Source organism: Aedes aegypti, chromosome 3 (genome assembly GCF_002204515.2).
Source record: "Aedes aegypti strain LVP_AGWG chromosome 3, AaegL5.0 Primary Assembly, whole genome shotgun sequence".
Lineage (NCBI taxonomy): Eukaryota > Metazoa > Arthropoda > Insecta > Diptera > Culicidae > Aedes > Aedes aegypti.
In genome coordinates this window covers 361354163-361376424 of record NC_035109.1, presented here as the reverse complement: position 1 = coordinate 361376424, position 22262 = coordinate 361354163, and the positions used below count along the sequence as shown (strand labels likewise).

The 22262-nt window shown below is 36.1% G+C and overlaps 1 protein-coding gene across 3 annotated transcripts in view; it reads right to left on the bottom strand.

Moving 5' to 3' along the window:
* LOC5568520 (polyadenylate-binding protein-interacting protein 1) overlaps nucleotides 1–22262 on the bottom strand; it is a 49036-nt gene that overhangs the window by 20975 nt on the left and 5799 nt on the right. For all 3 annotated transcript variants that reach the window (XM_021854147.1, XM_011495061.2, XM_021854148.1), the window contains exon 3: nucleotides 8219–8532. In XM_021854147.1, the coding sequence (XP_021709839.1) occupies nucleotides 8219–8532 (314 nt within the window). The remainder of the gene's footprint in view (nucleotides 1–8218; nucleotides 8533–22262) is intronic.

The following is a 22262-nucleotide window of genomic DNA, read 5'->3' as shown; positions in this document are numbered from 1 at the left end:
ATCATCAACAAAATCATAATAATAAACCAAAATGAGGCCCCAATAGTGGTTTCTGATGTATAGTAGGAAAATAGCTGATATTTTTGCCCCCAAATTGATTTTTTCTCAAAACATTCAATAATAACATGTTTTTGGCGTGGTTAGTACCGTTTTACTTATTTGCATAACGATTTTACCATTATTTAGTGCTGATCTAGTGTAATATTTTACATATCCATCGTCGTATAAGGGTAATACATATATCGTATTGAATAAAGACAAAAATAACCATTTTAGTTATTGGTATTGACTAGTACACGCTCAAAAAAGCGTTCTGGAAAACGTGAACTGTCAAAAATATACCGTGAACTACCATCATTGGTCACAGATACATGATCTAGTTCACGGTGTATTTTTGCTTGTTGACGAGTTCACGTCTGCTGTTCACAGATACGAGAACGGATTTTTTTCTGTGTAGAGAGTTCCACATGTTACGAACCTTGTTATAAAGCAGCCCCGTATGACGGTAAACTTAAAAATATTTCCGTAATTATTCATTAGCCTCTGCTTTGTAAGTAGTAGTATACTATTGATGACGTTCAGTTTGCCTTTTGCTAACCAGAATGATCCGTAGCCACTCTTACTGTTAGTTAGCAAGACACATCTTTTCCATATACGACGTAGGGAATACTTAGGAACTCTTAGGAAAATGACTAGTAGATTCACTGAGTAGAAATAAGTGGCGACAATCTTATTTTAATATGGTTTTTACATTGCCATAAAAAGAAATACCTCTTTTGTAACAACGGGTTAAATAATCTAATTCCAGCTTCATTTTCGCAAAATTTACAAGTAGAAAGTAGGCGTTGTGAAGCATTGCATTTGCCACCGAAAAGTGAATCTTGTAGAAGACTGTTATAGAAGCCTAAAGTAACTTTACTCTTAAATATTCACTATAAAAATGACTATGGCAAGTAAGACGCTGAGATCGATCATTAGGGTTCACTTGCTAGGCTCGAAAAATTGTTGAACAGGCAAGGAAAGCGACTTTTTTCTTTAAGGATATATGAACGTAATGACCAATAAATACTTTTAACAACAAACAATTAAATTAACTAGAACTACTACTAAATAGCCTAATTTTGTTAAGACTTGACGACAATTGACATTTAAGACTCTAATCTTTCGTAAAAGACAGGAGTAATCATTTCGACAGTAACCATTTCGACTAGACAGTATTAGTAATGACACTACTACACTACTATTTCAAACAAATTCTGATGGAGCTGCTGATTTTCACAATGCTTCCTTTTCTGAGAAGCATGGGAATATGGGTACTTTTCAAAAACTACCACGTCACAATACTAATAAAAAAGCAGTGTTCATGTGGGCGCCATTGCCTAGTCCGTCTGAGTATTGGTCCTGGTAGAGGGGAAACTTGGCAAAAGCCAGACCGAGGGTTCAGCCTTGACAAGTTAAGCTGTCAGGCAGCTCCAACTGAATACCATACAAAAAAAAAATTATTATGATTTTGTTGATGATGTTTACATTTTCATAAATTTCACTCCAACAATCTTCGTTTACCATATAGGTGGCACACTTGTCCCAACAAGTATAGATTTCAACCAAACTGGATTTCGTATGTAAAACTATATACTTTTTTCATTCAAATGCCACAAAAACTTACGCATTTGAATAGTTTTACGTCAGAAAAATCTGTTAATAATTTACCTTTCACCATGCTGTTTAAGAACAACGAAATCTTATAAGAATCTACTCAAATTTGGTTGTTTTTACAAAAGTCGATGTGAATACGTGAAAAATAGAGCAATTTTTATCCTATTTTGATCATTGTATTTTGAACTATGAGGGAACATATTGTTAAGCTCAAAAATAAAATATATTTCTCGAAAACTTATTCAAATAGTCTCAAATCAGAAAAGTGAACAAACTTACTTTATCGATCCTACCTGTTTCGCAGGCGGCATTCTACACGTTCCGCTCTGAATCAACTCGATTTTTCACTTTTAAAACGTTTAATTTCCGGATTTACAAAACGACGAAAGTAAGATTTTCAACTTTCGCAACCTAACCACTACTTTCGCCGCCCCGCTGTATGGAGAGACAAAGTGACTTAACCACGAATCAAAACAAAACACTACTTGAGCCGATTTTACACTGGTAGAAAAACGTCGAAAGTAACTGAATAAAACGGCTTATCATTTTCTTATAATTATTTTTGTGGAAAATAATAGAAACTACCTAGTTTTTGACCGCGAGCTGAGTGTATGCAAAATTTGAGCGATGCACACGGCAAAAATAATGTTAAAATGGTGATTCATTTTAAAACAGTTTTAGAAGACAGATTGTGATTTTTCCTAATTAATTTTCTCAAAACCGTATAAAAGTTACTTACGTCGATTTGAAAAATTAATCGAGATTTTGTAGTTTTTTTGAAAAGCAGGGGTGACACACAAACTCCGCTATCGGTGATGCTGTAAAAAATCTGGTGAATTCAAAGACATTCAGTCCTGTGAATTTATAACGGTATACTGAGGATTTCTAGTTGCATTTTGAGTATAATGGAAAAATATTGAGGAATTTGGCGATTGCTAGTGAGAATTTCCGTCGGAGACTTGAGAATTCTCGGCAATATATCTTCAAAATTCCTATCTGACTCCTGTGCAAGATCCTAAGAGTTCTAAGGGATCGTCCACAAAAAACATGGTCATTAAGATAGGGAGGGAGTGGCTGGCCAATCACCACGGTCCATACACATTTTATTTAATTTTTTTGTATGGACAAAAGACCACCAGGGGGAGGGGTATAGAAATCCAAAAATATTACCATGTGGTGAATGGACGACCCCTAAGCAAGATCCTGTAGATTTCTAGTGAGCTGCTTCAGAATTATAGCGACACCTTCAGACACGAGATACCGCGAATTTCTGTTGAATTTATATGGTTGATTTATAACATTCAAGCTCACTTCTGAAACTGATTTAAAATCGTATTGAAAAGAAGCTTATTTGTATGTTGTACGAAATAAAGGGGGCTTTGGATCTTGGGGTGCTCATACTTGCGGGCTGCACCACAATTCTATACATTTTTGTAATTATCTCTCAAGGAATTTAACATCCATATTTTTATGGAAAACCGTACACTTTTTTATATTAGATTTAGGGGAGGGATTATTAGAGTATGTTTAAAACTACAAACTGAACTTTAACACTTCACTTTTTGCAAAAAAATAAAATACTAAAATCACTAGTAGGGCTCATTTATTTATTTCATAACGCTGAAAATGACAATTTTTGACACCCACCCACCCCTTCGTAATGGTTTTTGGTATGAATATTCTACAAATTTGGTATGAGCCGTAACACCGTGTATTGTGTGTGTGTGTGTGTGTGTGTGTGTGTGTGTGAAAGTTAGGCATAAGTCTAAACAGCCAAGAATACCCATTTCCTTGATCTTTGTTTAGTAATTTATTGTTGTTTTGTTTGAAAATTTCTATGCTTTCCGCTACGTCAAGCTTCCAAGGATTTGAAATATGTCGTAAGAGTTTGATATGTTTTGTGTTAAGGAAATTTTGTATTTACAATTATATGTTCTGCAACTTTTGATTTGAAATGGTGTACATGTCCTTTTTCTGTGTCTTTGTGTGCTTTAGTAACTTTTGCTACGTGTTCTTCAAAACGTGTATTGAGAGTCCGTTTTGTTTGTCCTATGTAAATTTTATTGCAGTGGTCGCATGTAATTTGACAAACGCCTGATTTATATAAACTGTCAATTGGGTCTTTTGTTGAACCTAGGAGAGTTTGGAGTTGGTTGTTTCTACTGGAAAAAACTAACTCGAAACCAAACTTTCGTAGGATTGGGCGTAGCTTTTTTGTTTCATCGTTGTAATTGACGGCTATACGTTTGAATGTTGGTTGTTCTTGTGTCAGAGTAGTAAGTGAACGTTTGTATTGTTCTCGTGTTCTTCTGTCAATGAGTTGTTGTATTGTTTGTCTTGTGTAACCGTTTAATTGTCCTGTTTCAAAAATGTAGTTAAGTTCCTTTCTTCTACACCAATTTCACTGAGGGGGATTGTTAGCATTCGATGTATCATGTGATTGAAGGAAGACATTTTGTGTTGGTGTGAGTGATTTGATGTGTTTGGAATAATACGTTGAGTGTTAGTTGGTACAAGAAAGGCAATTTGTTATCCTGTTCCACTTCGTAAGTAAACTCAATGTTTTTGTGAGCCTATGCTGAAAACATCATCAACGCATCGCCACCAGATTTCAGGGAGCTGGTTTTTATCTTCTAATCGTTTCTCTAAATTTGCCATAAAAATCTCACTAAAAATGGAGAAAGAGGGTTTTCCGTTGGGGTTCCATTTAACTAAAATGGTTATTTTGTGTTTAACTGTTTATAAGTTTCATCTCTAAAGGAAAAATAGTTTTCTTGCATGCAAAGTTTAGTTAATTTAATGTATGTACGTACTTGTTTTATCCAATCTGTGCCTTCATGTTGACTAAGTAGCCAATCTTCTAATAGGCTTATGGCCTCTTTAACAGGAATGCTAGGGAATAAAGATTTGACATCAAAAGTAACCAAAACTTCATCATCGGCTATTTTTAGATTTTCAATTACTTCTGTAAAATGTTTGGAATTTTTAACTGTTTTACTATGAAACTTTTTTGGAAAATTTTGGAATTTCTGGACTATATACTTTGCAATCTTGTGGGTGGGTGATCCAATAGCTGAAACAATCTCACGCATTTCATTACCAGGTTTATGAACTTTAGGAAGTCCTTTAATTCTTGGTAATGAAGGGTTAGATTCCTTCAGAGAGTTTACAACATTACCCGAAACCGGTTTTGCTTCTTTTAACGCTTTGTCAACACGTTTTACCAATCCTGGAAGAGGATCTGTTCTTTGAATACGGTAAGGTTCATGTTGAATTTTGTTCTGCATTATTTCTTCGTATTTAGATTTATCAAAAATTACAGTATAATTACCTTTATCTGCTCTTAAATAGAAAACCGGTTTTGTGTTGAGTTGTTTGATTATGTTGTGTTCCTTGTTTTGGGGTGTAGTGTTCGTGTTGCGGATGATGTTGGCGGTGTATGTTATGATTTCCTGTATTTGTGAAGTCTTTACATTATTATTGTTGATTGCTGTTTCAATGTATATGACTGTTTGTGTCGTGTCAGGTTTTGCTGGTATAGTGTAGGTCAGTCCTTTGTTGAGTAGGATCAATTGTTCATCTGTGAATTGTTCAGATGAACGATTAACCACTATTCCATCTATGTTATGTATGTTTGGTTTTTGAGAAGGACGTGAAAACTTTGGATTTTGATACTTTAATTTATTAAATTTTTCTGTTAAAAGATTTACGTTTTCTCTCTGATTCACAATATTCTGCAATTTTTACTTTTGTTAGGAAAATTTGAAAATTATCTTGGAATTCTTTTGCTAATTTTAGATATAGAAAATAGCATTCCAAAGTTTTCACGTTAATTCTACCGTAGAATGCCTTTATTGATCGTCTCAATAATTGCATCTCTATGTCTTTAATTATGTCCGAATTCTTTATTTTTTTTTTTGGAAAATCCTATTGAAGGCTTGGTCAATACTCTGTTCTGAATAATATTATAGTTTTTGTGTACATCAAACAATTTCAGTTGTTTCTATTTCCCCTTTTGACTGTAGTCAATCATTTGTTATGAAATGCCACACATCATTTTTCAAATTAACGAATATTGTCAAATTTGACGATTTGGCTAGAAAGACTAACGGGTTGCAGAAAACAAAACCAGTGCAAAAGCGATTCAAGAGACCATCGAGGTAGCCATGAAAACCAAATTTTACTATGGTTCTCTTTCTCGATATCGAGATACGGAATATCGAGTAAGGGAGAGTTAACTGTAATTAAAAAAAATAAGTTAAGGTATGTGCCCCTCAATTTGTATTAATAAAATTGTGAATTATATACGACACTTGGAGTGTTGAACAGAAAATCGACAATACACAAAAGCATCATTCATACCGTTTTCACGATAGATATGTGTGTAAACAAATTTCACTCATTTGAAATAGAAGCATGAAACGAGCTCACCAGTGTTGATGATAATCCATCGTCGACAGAGCAGTAATGCATTCCAATTATTGCGGTATACCAAAAGCATACATATTTTATTACTTCCAAACAATGTGCGAACACTGTAATTATGCTCCCTCCATGTAAAAGACACAGCACGATACTGTCAGTTTGTGTGACGTAGGACATATCTATATAGAAAACGAATCGTTGACTATGTCAACAGAAACAAATGATTTTTTGCCGGTTTACAATCTCGGAGTATAAATATACTAAAGTAATCTCTGAGGAAAATCCCTATGCATAAACTGTTCCTTTCATTCCTGCTGCAAAAATTCATAGATAAATTTGAGGACGACATTTCATGAGGAATCCATGGTTGAAATTATTGAGGAACTCTGGAAAGAGTTCTTAACATATTTCTTGGAAAAATACTGGGAAGATTTTTGCATCACTTTAGGGGGGAAAACCGTGTATGAATTGTTTAAGAAATATATACGAAAAATTCTGAAAAAATAACTGGAAAAAGTGGAAAAACTCCTGGAGGAATTATTGCAGCGCAGGAAATGCTAAGCCTCTGAACGAATTTCTTCAAAAACTCTGGTACCGTAACATGCCCTATTACCGTGCAGTTAAAAATCTCAAGTTTCAGTCAAACAGGAAAAAATATTGTACCTATGATTACTTTCAAGTTTTCTTAAGTTTTATACAGTAGACCGTTTTATATATTTTGCACAAAAATATGATTCGTACTATTTTGAAAATTTTAACCATAGTTACAGTGGCTGTTGTTAAACCTACCTTTGTTCCAAATACTGTGCGTCTGACCCCAACTACCGGGTGGTACTTTGAAACATCTCTCAATCGAACGCTTCGTTCGCATCATATTTCAAAATTTTATATAATTAATTCAGAAAATAAAATATATATTTTGCTCAGCCGTTTTAGAATTATAGCTGAAAAACGGTATTTGGAACTCAGAAGCTACCGTGCCATAATGCCGTGTGTTGGCACCAGGCGATTTTATTCTAACATTATTTTTGTTTGTTTGCGTGTGTAACTTTAGTTCAATTTTGTCATGGCTTTCTAAAGACTACTTTATATGGCAACGTTTGTGACAATAATTTAGAAAAATAAATAATAACTCATGCTAAAAATCACCATAATTCCCAAATACAGGGTATTAGGCTACACACGGAATTAGAGCAGGTCACGGTATATACTTTTGAGGATTTTTAGAAAGAACCTCTGTTGAATAGAGCCACTACTGGAGAAATCGGCGCAGGAATTAATGGAAAAATCTGTAGCAAATCCGGCAAGAGAATTTTTGGCGAATGTTTTATGTTTCAAGATCATCATAACAATTATAAAAGTTGCGTGTATTGTAAAAGAAGCGTATTATGGAAATTACTTATGCAGATTCCTGTTGAAGCATTCGGTAGATCCTTTGTTTGAATAGTTCCTGTTCTACGGTAGTCTTCATGAGGTGTCTGACAATATTTTGTGTTGATTTGTAGTAAATTCTTCATACGAAATAATCCCGACTTTCAAGGCGAGTTATCGTTCCTATCAAAAATCTTTCCTCGGATCCAATCCATTTTTCAATATATTCCAGGGGGTTCACGGTCCCTGGTAGTTGCACCCATGGGTCTAGAGGAAATAAAACGCTAAGAATTTGAACGTAGTCAGCATACCATGGTACAAAACTTTCCCGTGTTGGTTAATCGTGACCGTTTAACCACGTTCATGCTCTCGATATTGATACGTCAGAGCTATAGCGACTTATATACGATAATATGTACAAACCACAGCCACTCAGCTCGTCATGCCGTATCATTCACTCTCTCAGTATCACTCCAAGCATACGTTCTTTTTTTGTATCACGCCATCATCATTCATTCACCACAAAATCCGTTCAATCATCAAACCAGGATAGATACCTAGTATAACTTAAACCAACTGACTCTTCCTAGTGACTCAGTTCGGCATCCACATCTCGCTCTTGCTACCAACCTGCCGCATTCTTACGCACTCCAGTGATTGAACTCCAATCCCGAATCTCCAAATAGTCCCAATTCCACCGAACCTCTAACACTCTAGCGCAAAACGACCTCACACAATATCTCGAAAACACCACGCTGCTACTTACATCTTTTTTATCACTATAGTTGTTGTGTCCTCCCATCTGCGGTTTGCTATGCTGGTTGATGTTTAGCCGTTCGCTGACACCGGTTCCGTTCACTATGGCACCGTTGTCCAGAGGCGGGTAGTGTGAAGGGTGCGCATTGTAGGTCCCACCACCTCCACCGCCTCCGCCACCGATTCCGTTGTTGTCCCCTCGGTAGCGATTGGATTGGTGGCCATATTGATGTGTCTGCTGCGGCTGTGGCGGGGAGGATAGTTTAGTCGGAACGAACTCCTTTGCGTTCGCCGAAAGCGCCGCAGCTGAAGTGCCTGGAATTTCTGTAGAAAAATGTGGCGGAATTAGTGGAGTGCGCAAATAGCATGTTCAGAAAATTCAGAAAATTGTCACGAGTTTAATAAAACTTCAAATCCTAAAGTATTGAAGAATATTTGATTGAAATTAAAAAGGTTATGTGTGGAAATTACAGAAGAAATCATAACTGTAACGTTTAGAATTGCTCTTAACGCTTAATTCAAGAAATATGTAAATATCACCGTAAATATGAAGAAATCCATTTAAAATCTCTTCAGGGGCCTCAAAAGACCTGTATTGTAGATCAAGGACTACTCCAATTAGTAATCGAGATAAGGCTTCAACAAGAATCAGTATCATCAATAATCAAAGAAATCTTCCTAACGGAACTCTCAAGTAATCTATGATTTAAAAAAACATATTTGGCAAAAAATTATTTTTTTTGGTTGAGGATTCTGCTAAGAATTTCAAGCAATATCAGTCAAGGGTCTGTTCTAATAATCACTAAAAACCCTAATAGCAATCTAATGATAACCAGTAGTAATCTTCAGTAATCTCTCAGGAATAACTTTCAGGAAAATGATCAATTATCGATTCGATATCCGTAAGAATTCTGGCAAAGATCTCATTTAAAATTAACTATGAATCTAAATGGAAATCTAACAAGAATCTCGTCAATAACCTTGTCAAGAATCCCTAAATATCTTTCTAGTAATATTTCGAAGAGCTTAATCTATCTGTCTACCACCAAAAGATAAACATAATGCAAGGTTCGAGTGACAAGCAGTCGTACACTTTGTGGAAAAAGTTCTAGTTTTGCCCATAGTGCTTTTAATTGAAACAAACCTGTTTTTCCGGAATCTTACTGAAAATTCCTCTGGAGTTCTTCCCAAAATGCTTCTAAGTTCTTTTAAAGAATTCTGTTGGAGTACTTTCGGATATCTCTTGCGGACTCTTTACAAAATCCTTGTGGAAATCTGGAAATGTTCATGGGGCTTTTCTGGAATTACTTTTGAGATTTATCTGAATATCATTCTAGGACTTTTTCCTCTTGAGCACTTTCAAAAATCCTGCTGGCAATCTCCAAAACGTCTTTCGATGATTCTTCAAAAAAAAAAAAAAAAATCTGGAATCCTTCAAGCCTCCAGGACAGGTTCTGTAAAACCTTCGGAGATTTTATCGGAAATGCATCTGAAATTCTTCCGTAAATCTTCTCAAATTCTTCCGAAAATCCTGTTAAAATTCTTCGGAATATCTTTCAAAGATGATTGCAGGCAACCCTCTGAAATTTGTCCGGTATTCTCTTTAGGAATCTCTCAGAAATATTGCTGGAATTCTTCAGGTTATTTATCGATTATTCTTCCGGAAATCCTTCTGAGATTCTTCTACTACAGGGATTTTTCTGGAAAACTTTCTGGGATGCTTCCAGACATCCCTCTTTCGTCTACTTCCAGAATTTTTTATAAAATTCTTCCGGAAATCCCTTTGAGATACTTTCATAAATTTCGTTAGGATTCTCCCGGAAATTCTTCGAGAATCGTTCCGGAAATCCTACTGAAATTCTTCCAGAAATCCCTCGAGGATTGGTTTCCCGGTGTGTTCTCCTAAATCCCGGATATTTTTTTTTTTCGGACAAAGCCCACGACACTGGTTGTATAATATGCTCGCCCATAGTTTAATCAAGCGATTGACAATGGAAAACTGAAGACATTCTACGGTTTTAGTTCAGAAATTTGAAAAAAGTTTTTGTTTACATTTTACAAAATTTCTGACGGCTTCAATTTATGTGTGTAACGTGTTGTAACGGTTGCATGGATGAACCAATTAAATTAAAATAATTTCAGATAAAATAAACACTGTTTCTATGTACAAACGGTTGATGCAAGTGCGGAATAGTCCTATCTTTCCAAATGGCATGCGAATTGAGTTGGTCTTTCGATTAAAACTGGGAATTATGCAGGAAAATGGCCCAGGGGGTCCAAAATATATTGATTACCCTAGTCATTTTCCTCAGAGATTAATTCCCTACGTCGTACATGATAACGATGTGTCTAGCTAGCTAATAGCAAGAGTGGCTACGGATCATTGTGGTTAACAAAAGGCAAACTGATCGTCACCAATAGTATTAATGTCCACTTCGAATAGATTAATTATTTGAAATGGGCATCAATTCTATCAATGACGCAGAATGTCCGTTGGATCACATCCGAGATATTATTGCGTCTATGCCATATGAATTATGACGCGGCTTTAAGCAAAAAATGCCAAAATGTGATACCACCACTACAGGTTACGCCTTTGGTTTCCATCATATGGGCTAATGGATTATGCTCTCCCATCGCGGCAAGGTCGCATAACCGAGGGGAGGGACTGCTACGACTGAAATGTAATAATTTGCTAACAAAATATTAAAGCGTAATGCAGTTTTACCAAATTCAGATTGCCTAATACAGAAAACCTAGATATAAAAATGAATGTAATGTTCAAAATGATACCAAAGCGTGGCTACAATAAACCACAAGCTTTTTAAAAGCATGTTTTTTGGGAGGTTTCAACAGAAACCGCGAAAGCAGAATAACAGAGTGTCAGTTTTCCAAACATGAACCGCGAGGTGGGTTGCAATTGTACAAATTAACACATCCACTGCAGCGCTTTGCTTCTACTAGCTACAGAAGACAGTGCAAATCGCAAAACAGTTAATTTGGAGAAAGTCATCACTCCCGTAATGGTTGACCGACATCGCGTTGCAATATAGAGTGATATTTAGCATCGTAACACGTTCAGGTGTAATTGTTAGTGGAAAAAAGCATGGTTGTCACCGTTGCAACGGTTGGTTGAGCAGGTGGTTAGTCATCGCATGAAAACTGCAGAAAGATCAGTGAATCGCGCTGGAATGATTTGGTTTCGTGGACTTGGGTCAGGATTGTGGACAACTATGGTCAGGTCTTTTGTAGAAACATGGATATTATTTTCCAGTGCGCATCGTATCTTCGTGCTGTGCGTACACGAATTCTCTCTGCTCTTGGAAGTTATTTTTTAAACTACCTAAAGCAATAAAACAGTGCTAAAATTAAAAACGGTGCTACTAAAACAGTACTTTTCAGTACTATTTTTTCTACTATCGATCCCTTTTCGATCCTTGTTTGGACCCGTTGGCGAAAGCTAGCTCCTTCTTGGACACCGTGTTGGGAAGGTCACGTCTTCTTTCGTTTATTCATGGTTGCATTGCAACTACAAACAAAAGGAAGGATGAATCTCTGAATTCACAACTTCCTTCCAAAAAAGTGGGATTTAAAACTGTCTCTAAACGTGGCAAGAATGGAAGAAAGGACGTTTCTCCGGAATGCGAACTTTCTTCCAAGGGTGAAATGAATAATGTTGATAATTGCATCGAAATGAGCAATCAGTTCGATGCTCTAGATAAATTTTCCGAATACTAAATTGAACCAGTATCTAGCCCAGGCTCTTTGATTCAAGTGAGGAAGCAAAAAGTGCCGTCTATCGTGGTCAGATGTTCCGAATTTGGGGGATTTAGGCAGGAAATCTTGAACTTCTCAAGAATATTAATTAGCTCACTTTAACAAAAAAGATCTAAAAAATAATGAAGCTTTAGAAAAAGCAAGAATTATGTTCGATGTCCGTGTGACATAGGATCAATTCCAGAAACCTGGAGGAAATTTTCAGAACCCCACTCAGTGCCGTCGTTGCCAAAGTGGGGTCATGGAACAAAACGGCATGGATGCTAAATGCATGATTTGCGGAGGTTCTTCTCACGGTAAGGACGTCTGTCCTGTGAAGGATGATACCACATAGTTTACATGCGCAAATTGCGATGGGAATCATACGTCCAACTTTTGGGATAGCCCTTCGCGTAAGCGAATCGTCGTGGCTCGTACCAGGCAGATGAACAGTGATGTTTTTCGTTCCCGGAATTCCCCTGGCAGAATTTCAAACAATGCTTATTATTCAGTTAACGATCACTTGCCTAAGAATCATACCCATCTGGTAAATTATAATCATGCTCATCCATAAGCTAATTTTCTTCCGTCGGGTACCCGTTCGAATCATTTAATTTCAAATGGATCTACCCAAGCAAACTCGTATACCGATATTGTAGAAGGCAGTTACAACACCTCCCCTTCAAATTGTCTACCTTCGGATAACCATTCTAATTGTTTCAAATTTAATTATATGGAAAAACCCATGCCACCGCAGGAAACTCCAATTCCGTCTCTTCATTAACGGATAATCCCAACAAAAATCATCAGAAAATGCGCCTTCTTCCAGTGAAATGTCATCCGCTTTTGATTTTTTTAACTGAACAATTGGATCAAATGATTGATGCAATTTTCAAAACTACCACAATGGCTGAAGCAGTCCAGCAGCAGCAGCTATTAACAAACATATAGCCGTTATTACTGAAACTTATTTTAAAACCTGGATCCAAACTCAAAAGAGATCCAAACTTTTTTGTATATCGTAATGATCGACTTGATGGGGCATGTGGAGGAGTTGCAATCATCATTCATAGGAGTATAAAATATCAACTTTTTTCGTCATTTGAAACGAAAGGTTTTGAAACTTAGGGTGTTTCTATTGAAACACAGCTTGGTAAAAATAATGTCATAACTGCTTATTTGCCTTTTGAATGCACTGGGCAACAAGTTAATTTGATCCAAACTGAGTTGCAATAGGTCAAAATGTTTTGTCAGTGGTGACTTCAATGTCAAACATCGCTCATGTAATAATTCGCAAAGTAATTCCAATAGTAGAATTGCTAGTAGTACTCTTCAGGATATTTCTCAGTTCAATACCCTGATAGCCTACATGTTTTTCCTCTTCTAGAAACCCTTCTACGATTGTTTTGGTCTTAACCGACTCTAGTAACCTTTGTAGCCAACTGATTACTCATGCTGATTTCGATTCTGATCATGTCCCTGTTACATTTCAAATATCCCATGAAGCCATTCTCAATCCTATCAGCACCAAATTCAATTATTTTCGAGCCGATTGGAATAAATATGGAACATACATTGATAGTAATCTTGACGTTAGCATTTCTTTGCAAACAAAACTTGATACTGACAATGCTCTCGAAATTAATTCCATTGTTTAAGCAAGAGGCATTAAAATACCAGAATGTGAAGTAAAATTCGAATCCGTGATTAGAGACGATGATCTTAAACTCTTGATCCGTCTTGAAAACTTGAAGAGATGGCAATTTCAACGCACTTTCGATCCTGATATGAAAATTATATGGCAGGATTAGCAAAAAGAAATTTGCAAACATTTTACTCAATTGAGAAACAAAAATTTTAAAAGTAAAATTTCTCAATTGGACCCTAGCTCTAAACCCTTTTGGAAATTATCTAATATCTTGAAAAAAAAAAAAATAAGAAGCCAATACCGGCATTGAAAGAGGAAAACAAATGATTACTAACTAATTGTGCAATTACTCAAAAACTTGCTATGCAGTTTGACAGCGCGCACAATTTTAATTTAGGACTTACTAGTTCAATCAAGTTACTTAGGGCTTCGAAAATATTCACAATTAAGAGAACGTTTTCGTAAATGCCTGTGAGACTGATTTGGAAAAAGTGAGAACTATTATTGAAAAAATCAAAAATATGAAAGCTCCTGGCGGTGATGGAATTTTTTACATCCTCGTCAAGAAATTTTCAGAAAGTAGGTTATCATTCTTAATTGACATATTTGACAAATGTTTTCAGTTGGCATATTTTCCTGACAAATGGAAAAATGCTAAGGTTGTACCACTTTTAAAACCAGACAAAAATCCTGCAGAAGCTTCTAGCTATCGTACAATCAGTTTGATTTCTTCCATCAGTAAACTTTTTGAAAAGGAACAGAATAATGGTCCACATCAACAAAAATTTATTTTTTGTCAATGAAGAGTCAACGGTGTTTGGCATGAAGACTTGAATGATTTTTTTTTTGACTGTCAAACGGGATATCTTGCAACTTGCAACACTTCGACAAGTTACCGAATTTCCGTTTCCAGGGCTGGTAGCGAGTCACTTTTTTTGAAGCCAGTCACTTTAAAGTCTCTGATTATTGCTCCATAGTTTTCTTGTGGAAAAAGTTAATCTTCCATTGAGTTCCATGTAGTTTGTATGAGTATCTAAGTTATTATTAGTATGGTGTAAGCTCGTTGTTGTAAAACTAAATGTTTCAATGTTTACTATTTTTTTGAATACCTTGTACAATTTAATTTAACCTTCCAATCGTCGCGTGGTTGGCCATCGTCAGAACCACCACGCTGCTGTTGTGATCGTAAAGCGAGGTTTTTTCACCAGTGTTGTACAAAATACAATAGCGCGACGACTGAAGTGTTAGTATGAATTTATATATCTTGTGGTGGATAATTAGATGTTTATCTTCTATTTTCCAATGATTTTCTTTGTTTTCGAAATTCGTAATCAATCCATCCAATTATGAAGCACATTGGCTCCTAAAAACTTCACAATATCTGAAATATAGCTGAAAATCAATAAATCGCAAAACAAAGAATAACTATTGAATGTTCTGTTTGAGGATAAAGATTTATCATACTTCTAAGGACAGACTTTAATTGCAAACCAAACCTTCCAAAATGTCCTTAGCTAAAGTATACATCCATTTTTCTTATATATACAGAAAGGCTTCAAAGAATTTATCGTTTCCATTGAATCGCTCATGGAATCATGCATACTTTTTTCAAAGAAATGTGGTACTTCTTGGCAATTTTTATGTACTTGGCAGAAAAGGTTTTTCGAGGGTCACTGAGTTTAATTTGACAAGAATATGCATAGTGTTAAGGTGAGGATGAATCGAAGCCAAACTTCAAATTTTCAAGAGCACAAATCTGGAAAGTCAAATACCCGTTTGAGCTGAAAACTTAATCGATTGGTCACCACCAGCTAGGGACCAATCGATAAGGTTTTCAGCTTAAACGGACGTTAGGTTCTCCAGATTTGTGCTCTTGAAAATTGGAAGTTTGGCTTCGGTTCATCTTAACTTTAAAGTGATTTTTATGGCGTAGTTTAAGACAATTTGACTGCCTATAACCCCCCAATGTCAAGTAAAGAAGAAATGTAATCGCCTATCTCGATGCGTGGAAAATTTGTTCCAAGAAATTGTCAAAAAATCACATTTCTTCGATCCCAGTACGCAGTTGAGAAGAAATGTCATTTTAAATGGGACTCTGTAAGAAATTTCTTGACCCATTCAGCCAAGAAATGTTTTTACTTTTCTCGAATAAAACAGCATACTTAGCTTAAATCATGAAAGTGTTCAAGTATTTTTTATTGAAATATGAGAAGCTTAGTGCTATCAACTATTTTAACAGTATGACTCAGAAAAACAAGCTATTAAGCCTATATTTTTTATGCTAAAGATCTATTCGGTCAAACGTACCGCCCATTGAACTTACTCATAAAAAATTTCAATTTCACGCAGGCTAAAGTCAACCATTTGGTCTCCCTTTTATCATTTTTTAATTGGAAATATTGACTGATGGTAAAATATTCAGTTCTCCTGGATCTAAGTGCACAAAACATTGACTTATTAGATAGCAGCGTTAGTTGTGAAACATATAGACCGCGCCTTTTTAAGGGAATCTTATGAAGTGAAATAGAAATGTTTATTCTGTGAATATTGTAAATGTTCGAATTTCACCTGTATGCTTATAATTTTTCTAAACTAAATCTTAAATTCTTATCGACTTGAATTCATGGAAAAGTTTTAGAATCTACACAATTTACAATGGATTCAATTGTAGCTGTTTTTAAAATGACATTTTTTGATGTTTGAATAAAAGTCGGAAACAACAAAATTTTTATTTAACAAAATATGCTAAATAATTATTAAAATTTACATTTACAAAACAAAATTCTTTGGTAATACCGTTTCGATTCATATTACCGACAGTTTTAAATTCCGGACACTCTACTTTGTATGGGAAACATTTCACACGAAGTGGTTCAATTTTAGCGGTTCAAATGTTCTCACTTTCGAAACTCGTTTTAATAAGCATTTACCATAGATAGGGAGCCGGATCCTATTCTTGGCTCTTTTGATTCACTTCGGCAGTGAGGTTTTGTAGATTTCATATTTGGCCACAATATGCGCCGTACTACCTATGTAGAGTGTCCATCCCGGGACATCCCGGGACAAAAAATCCCGGGATTGGACAAATTTCGGGATTTCCCGTTTCCCGGGATTGTATTTCTGACATCCCGGGAATCCCGGGATTTACGAAAGGTACGTAGAATTTGATGAAAACCACTAAATTTCAATGAAAAACAATGACATTTTTCCTCACTATCAACCTTATTTGATAAAGTAGAAAAGAATAATGAAAAAGAGAATAAACATGTATTTTTTTCATGAAAAGATCAATTTACCAAGTAAGAAACACATTTTTTATTTGTCCTGTTGCAAAGTTTTAATGCTTTTCTTTTCAACATTAGCCGTTTTAATAAGCCTATGCTGAGATAACAGATTTGAATGTACACTTAAACTGCCGCAAATCACAAATCAGTAACATTTGTCAAAATTAGGCGTTGAAAAAAATTGACTAAGAAGTTTTCAATCTCGTTTTCCATACAAATACTCAAAATATTCCAGGAGATTGGAACATGTTACGATCTCAATGAAACTTTCATAATTTTCTTTTCACTCCGTTACCTCTCCAAGAAATATATAAGGTGATCAAATAACGATTCATATTTGTGTTACCGTAATCCGGGGTATCATTGATCAGCGGGGTAACATTGATCGGAATGACACATCTCGTAAAAAGTTGGTATCATCATTTATTGATGAAATATTTCCAAAGCATGAATGTTGCTTCTCTTTCTTATATTAATGAGCTATTTAAAATTGAAATTTTTGCAAAAATTGCGTTAACTTTATGCGTAAATTTGTCAAGTTTTCGAAACAATTATTTCAATGGTTAAGCATGACACTACCGAAGATTCATGTCTCACATAGGTTCTGCAAGCGATATGAGCAAGGAAAATGCGGTTCTCACTAAAAATGGCATCGCCCAAAATGATTCCGCTGTTAAAACTGTTATAAGTATGTTCAATTAGGCAACATTAACGAATTACTGTTAAGAATGTAAAATTCCCTTAGGAAATTGCCTACCTTTAGGCGTAATTCGCAGTTTGAGGTGGTTTTAATTTTAAAATAACTCAAAAAGTAAATAAGATGTAAGCGTTTGGACATCATATTCGGCTTCAGGGGCCATGATTTAAGTAAGTAACGACATTTTCAATATTACCGAACGTTGTTTACATGGATGATCAATGTTACCCCATAGCAGCTAAATAAAAAAATCACATAAAACATTGTTGTAAACATGCTTAAATCTTTCAAAAAACAAAATACAGTATGTAGTCACGAGCTATGGGTGGCAGTACTTGTTTTAAAAATATAAAACTCAGAACATTTGCATTTTTGAATTAAATATTTAAGAAATATCCTAAAAACTGATCAATGTTACCCCGGATTACGGTACACGGTCCGAAAATCTGCAGTGTGACTGGCATGCGTTTACTTTTCATTATGGGACAATTAGACTTCGTGTTTTTTCCTAATTTTACTGAACAAAAAGTGATTTATCGTTAGTGCAGCTGAAGGATCATTAGAAGATATAATGAAAACTGATATCAACTCAATTTTGACCAAAATGCAGATGAGACTGACTTGCGATTCACGGCTGTAAACTTCAGTCAATAATTTTCAGTAATTAACTTTTAGCATGATCTACAATACCTTATGACAACAATTCTATGATCTACAATACCTTCAATGATCTATAATTGATATTTTGTTCTAAAGTTTTTATGACTTTTCAAATGTTTGAAGCAAATTGATGTAAAATTATGACTTAAGTTTTTATCATATTTCCATTAATAAGTTTGTTAGAGAATTTTGAAAAATCCATAGCAAACCCGTAATTAGTCAAGCTAAGTTTTGATTTTTGTTAGATTACTTCATCAGAATAAGAAAGTCCTATCTGAAATGTGATTTGCTATAATTAACATATTATTTTGAAAAGTTACATTATCTGTTTATTTCATATTAAAATGTATTGTTAAATTTGTACTTCCATTTCAATCAAAATGCTAGTTTTATTGAAAATTTGATAAATCCTGGGATCCCGGGATTTCCCGGGACAAGCATAGATTTTTGTCCCGAATCCCGGGACGAGCAAAATGGCCGGGAAATGGACACTCTATACCTATGCAAATTTGTAATGCCCAGCTAACTTAGCCGTCTCTCTAGTGATTTGACGATTTCAATTGATGATTTGACTTTCCTATGAATGATTTGTTTGACCTGTACGTTTTGATTTTCAAGTAACTTTTAGTCACTTTTTAGTCACTTATTTCTCAAATCTGGTCACTTAAATAACTTGCCACTGGCATCTTGACTGACCCATCAACGAATGAAAGTGAATCAACACCAAGTCGACAAGAATGTTGTAGTTCATGCTGGCGAACCGGTTCCGCATTCCGTTGCCGTTCCGCTATCATTGCGTTTGGGCCTTCATTGACATGGTTTAATACTCATAATTCAATCAAAAATAATTAGTTTATTAAGAGTAGGTTATCCGGTTTTTGATTATTGTTATGCTTTTACTGCAGAAAAATAATAAATAATCATTGTAACACAATATAGATTTTAAAATAGCATTAAAAATGCATATTTTTCGTCACTCTTGATCCCATAAAACTAAATACTGATAAAATTATCACGTGGTATTCTTTTTACGTGGCGATTAAGGTACCAAATGGTTTTTATCTCATCCAATTCCTAAAATGTTTCATCCATATAGCTTTGAAGTTAAACATTGTTGCAAGTTACCCCGTTTGACGGTACCTGAGTTACCTAAGGGAAGTCAAAAATCTTTGTTTGCGGATGACACAAGCCTTTCCGACAAAGCACGAAGCCTGCGTGTCATCTCTAGAAGATTGCGAAAAGTTTGGATATTTTTTCTCCATACTTGCAAAAATGGAAGATTTCTTCTTATGCTTTCAAAACTCAACTATATTCCCACATATCCGTAACGCGGGTAGATCACCTTTTCGTGGTGCGTTACGGGGTAAGATCTGCCAATTTGAACCCTAGTCTCACCTTGGTTGTCGGGTTAGGTTATATGTTCTGGTAATTCAAAGTGCTTGTTACTGGCAACAGTTTCTGAAATCGAATCTATTTTACCTAGCAGATGGTAAGAGCCTCACCATTTGTTCATCGATTTCAAGGCGGCATACGATAGTATCGACCGCATAGAGCTATGGAAAATCATGGACGAGAACAGCTTTCCCGGGAAGCTCACAAGATTGATCAGAGCAACGATGGACGGTGTGCAAAACTGCGTGAAGATCTCGGGCGAACACTCCAGTTCGTTCGAGTCTCGGCGGGGACTACGACAGGGCGATGGACTTTCGTGCCTGTTGTTCAATATTGCGCTTGAAGGTGTCATGCGGAGAGCCGGACTTAACAGTCGAGGTACGATTTTCACGAGATCCGGACAATTTGTTTGCTTCGCGGACGACATGGATATTATTGGGAGAAAATTTGAAACGGTGGCAGATTTGTTCACCCGCCTGAAACGCGAATCAACAAGAGTCGGGCTTATGGTGAATGCGTCGAAAACAAAGTACATGCTGGTTGGCGGAACTGAGCGCGACAGGACCCGCCTAGGAAGCAGTGTTACGATAGACGGGGATACCTTCGAGGTGGTGGACGAGTTCGTCTACCTCGGATCCTTGTTGACGGCTGACAACAATGTTAGTCGGGAAATACGAAGGCGCATCATCAGCGGAAGTCGTGCCTACTATGGGCTCCAGAAGAAACTGCGGTCAAGAAAGATTCACCCCCGCACCAAATGCACGATGTACAAAACGCTCATAAGACCGGTAGTCCTCTATGGGCATGAGGCGTGGACTATGCTCGAGGAGGACTTGCAAGCTCTTGGGGTTTTCGAACGCCGAGTGCTAAGGACGATCTTCGGCGGCGTGCAGGAGAACGGCGTGTGGCGGCGAAGGATGAACCACGAGCTCGCTCAACTCTACGGCGAACCCAGTATCGTGAAGGTAGCTAAAGCTGGAAGGATACGCTGGGCAGGGCATGTTGCAAGAATGCCGGACAACAACCCTGTAAAGATGGTGTTCGCCACGAATCCGGTCGGAACAAGAAGGCGTGGGGCGCAGCGAGCTAGGTGGATTGATCAGGTACACCAGGACCTGGAGAGCGTGGGTCACAGGCGAGGATGGAGAGAAGCGGCCATGAACCGAGGGAATTGGCGAAATATTGTTGGCGAGGCTTTATCAAGATAATTGATGTAAAGCCAAATAAGTAAGTAAGTATGGTAAGAGCCTCGGAGTTGGTCATCCCGAGACTACACTTGAAGCTAGGATAACAATCATGAGTTAAGTTAAGAACTGTTAAGTACTGTTAATTCCAGGACTCACGTGAATTCTGATTACTAAACAAATTTTCTAGCTTGATTTTCTAGTATTTTTTCTGGGACTAAACTAAAAACGAAACAAGGATGAGACTAGAGTTCCGTTGCATGGTCAAATACTAATTTGGTTCCTCAGAAATTTAACCGATTATGTTTGCTAAGGGGCGCGCCTTCGCTGAGATGCAAGTCTCTATGAACGGTGTAAATAGCGGGACCTTTTCATCACATTCGATTTTTATCAATCTCTGAGGAATCAAAACATGAACTGTACGGAAATCGATGTTCCATTACCTATCAATGGAAATCGAGTAATGCGACATGCACTATACACTAAGGATACGGGTAATGCCACAATAGATCTAAATAATGATTGCAGTGGCGCATCCGAACAGAGAAAAAAAATCCCACATAAACCAAAAGCTATCTATTTGAAATTTTCAAGTAGACATGTTGTCACGATGGGAGGGGTCCCAATAAATTGGTCAGATGAAGTTAAGTATTCAGGGCTTATGCTAGATAAAAATTAACCTTTCAAAAATCACATTGAGGGCATTCAAGCCAAATGTAACAAATGTATCAAATGTCTGTATCCACTTATTAACAGAAAATCGAAACTTTGTCTTAAGAACAAACTTATGATCTTCAAACAAATTTTCAGGCCAGCCATGTCGTATGCTGTACCAATATGGACTAGCTGTTGTAATACCAGGAAGGAAGATCTGTAGAAGTTTGATTGAGGAAAATGATTCTGAAGCTTCCTTCCTGTTATAGTGCTAATGAGTTACATAGAATACCCAATGTTGAAACATTGGAACAAATGTCAAATAAAATAATTCATAATTTTAGACAAAATTCGTTGCAATCTTCTATTGCCACGATTATTACGTTATACATTTAGGTTTATTTAGATTAAGTTAATTGAAAGCGTTTTTTTTTGTCTCTTAAAGCGGGTGAAATCAATTCACCTGTAACAATTCTGAACTACTACGGCCAATGATATGTAATATGTTGTTAACAGAATTTTAATAAATGCTTAATTTAGGTTCACCAAATTAGGATGACAGTGCCTAACACAAAACACCTAGATATAAGAAATATAAGTATTATGATCATTAATCATTAATTCCACTGTTCAATTTAAAGTTTCGAAAATAGGTGGTATTTAAACAATTTTCAATTTCTTTTTTTTTTTTTCTTATAGTTTTATTGAGATCTTAGACAGTTTACAATTCATGTTACATTTAGTTTTTGACTGAGATGGGTTGACCTAACAGCAGTGAC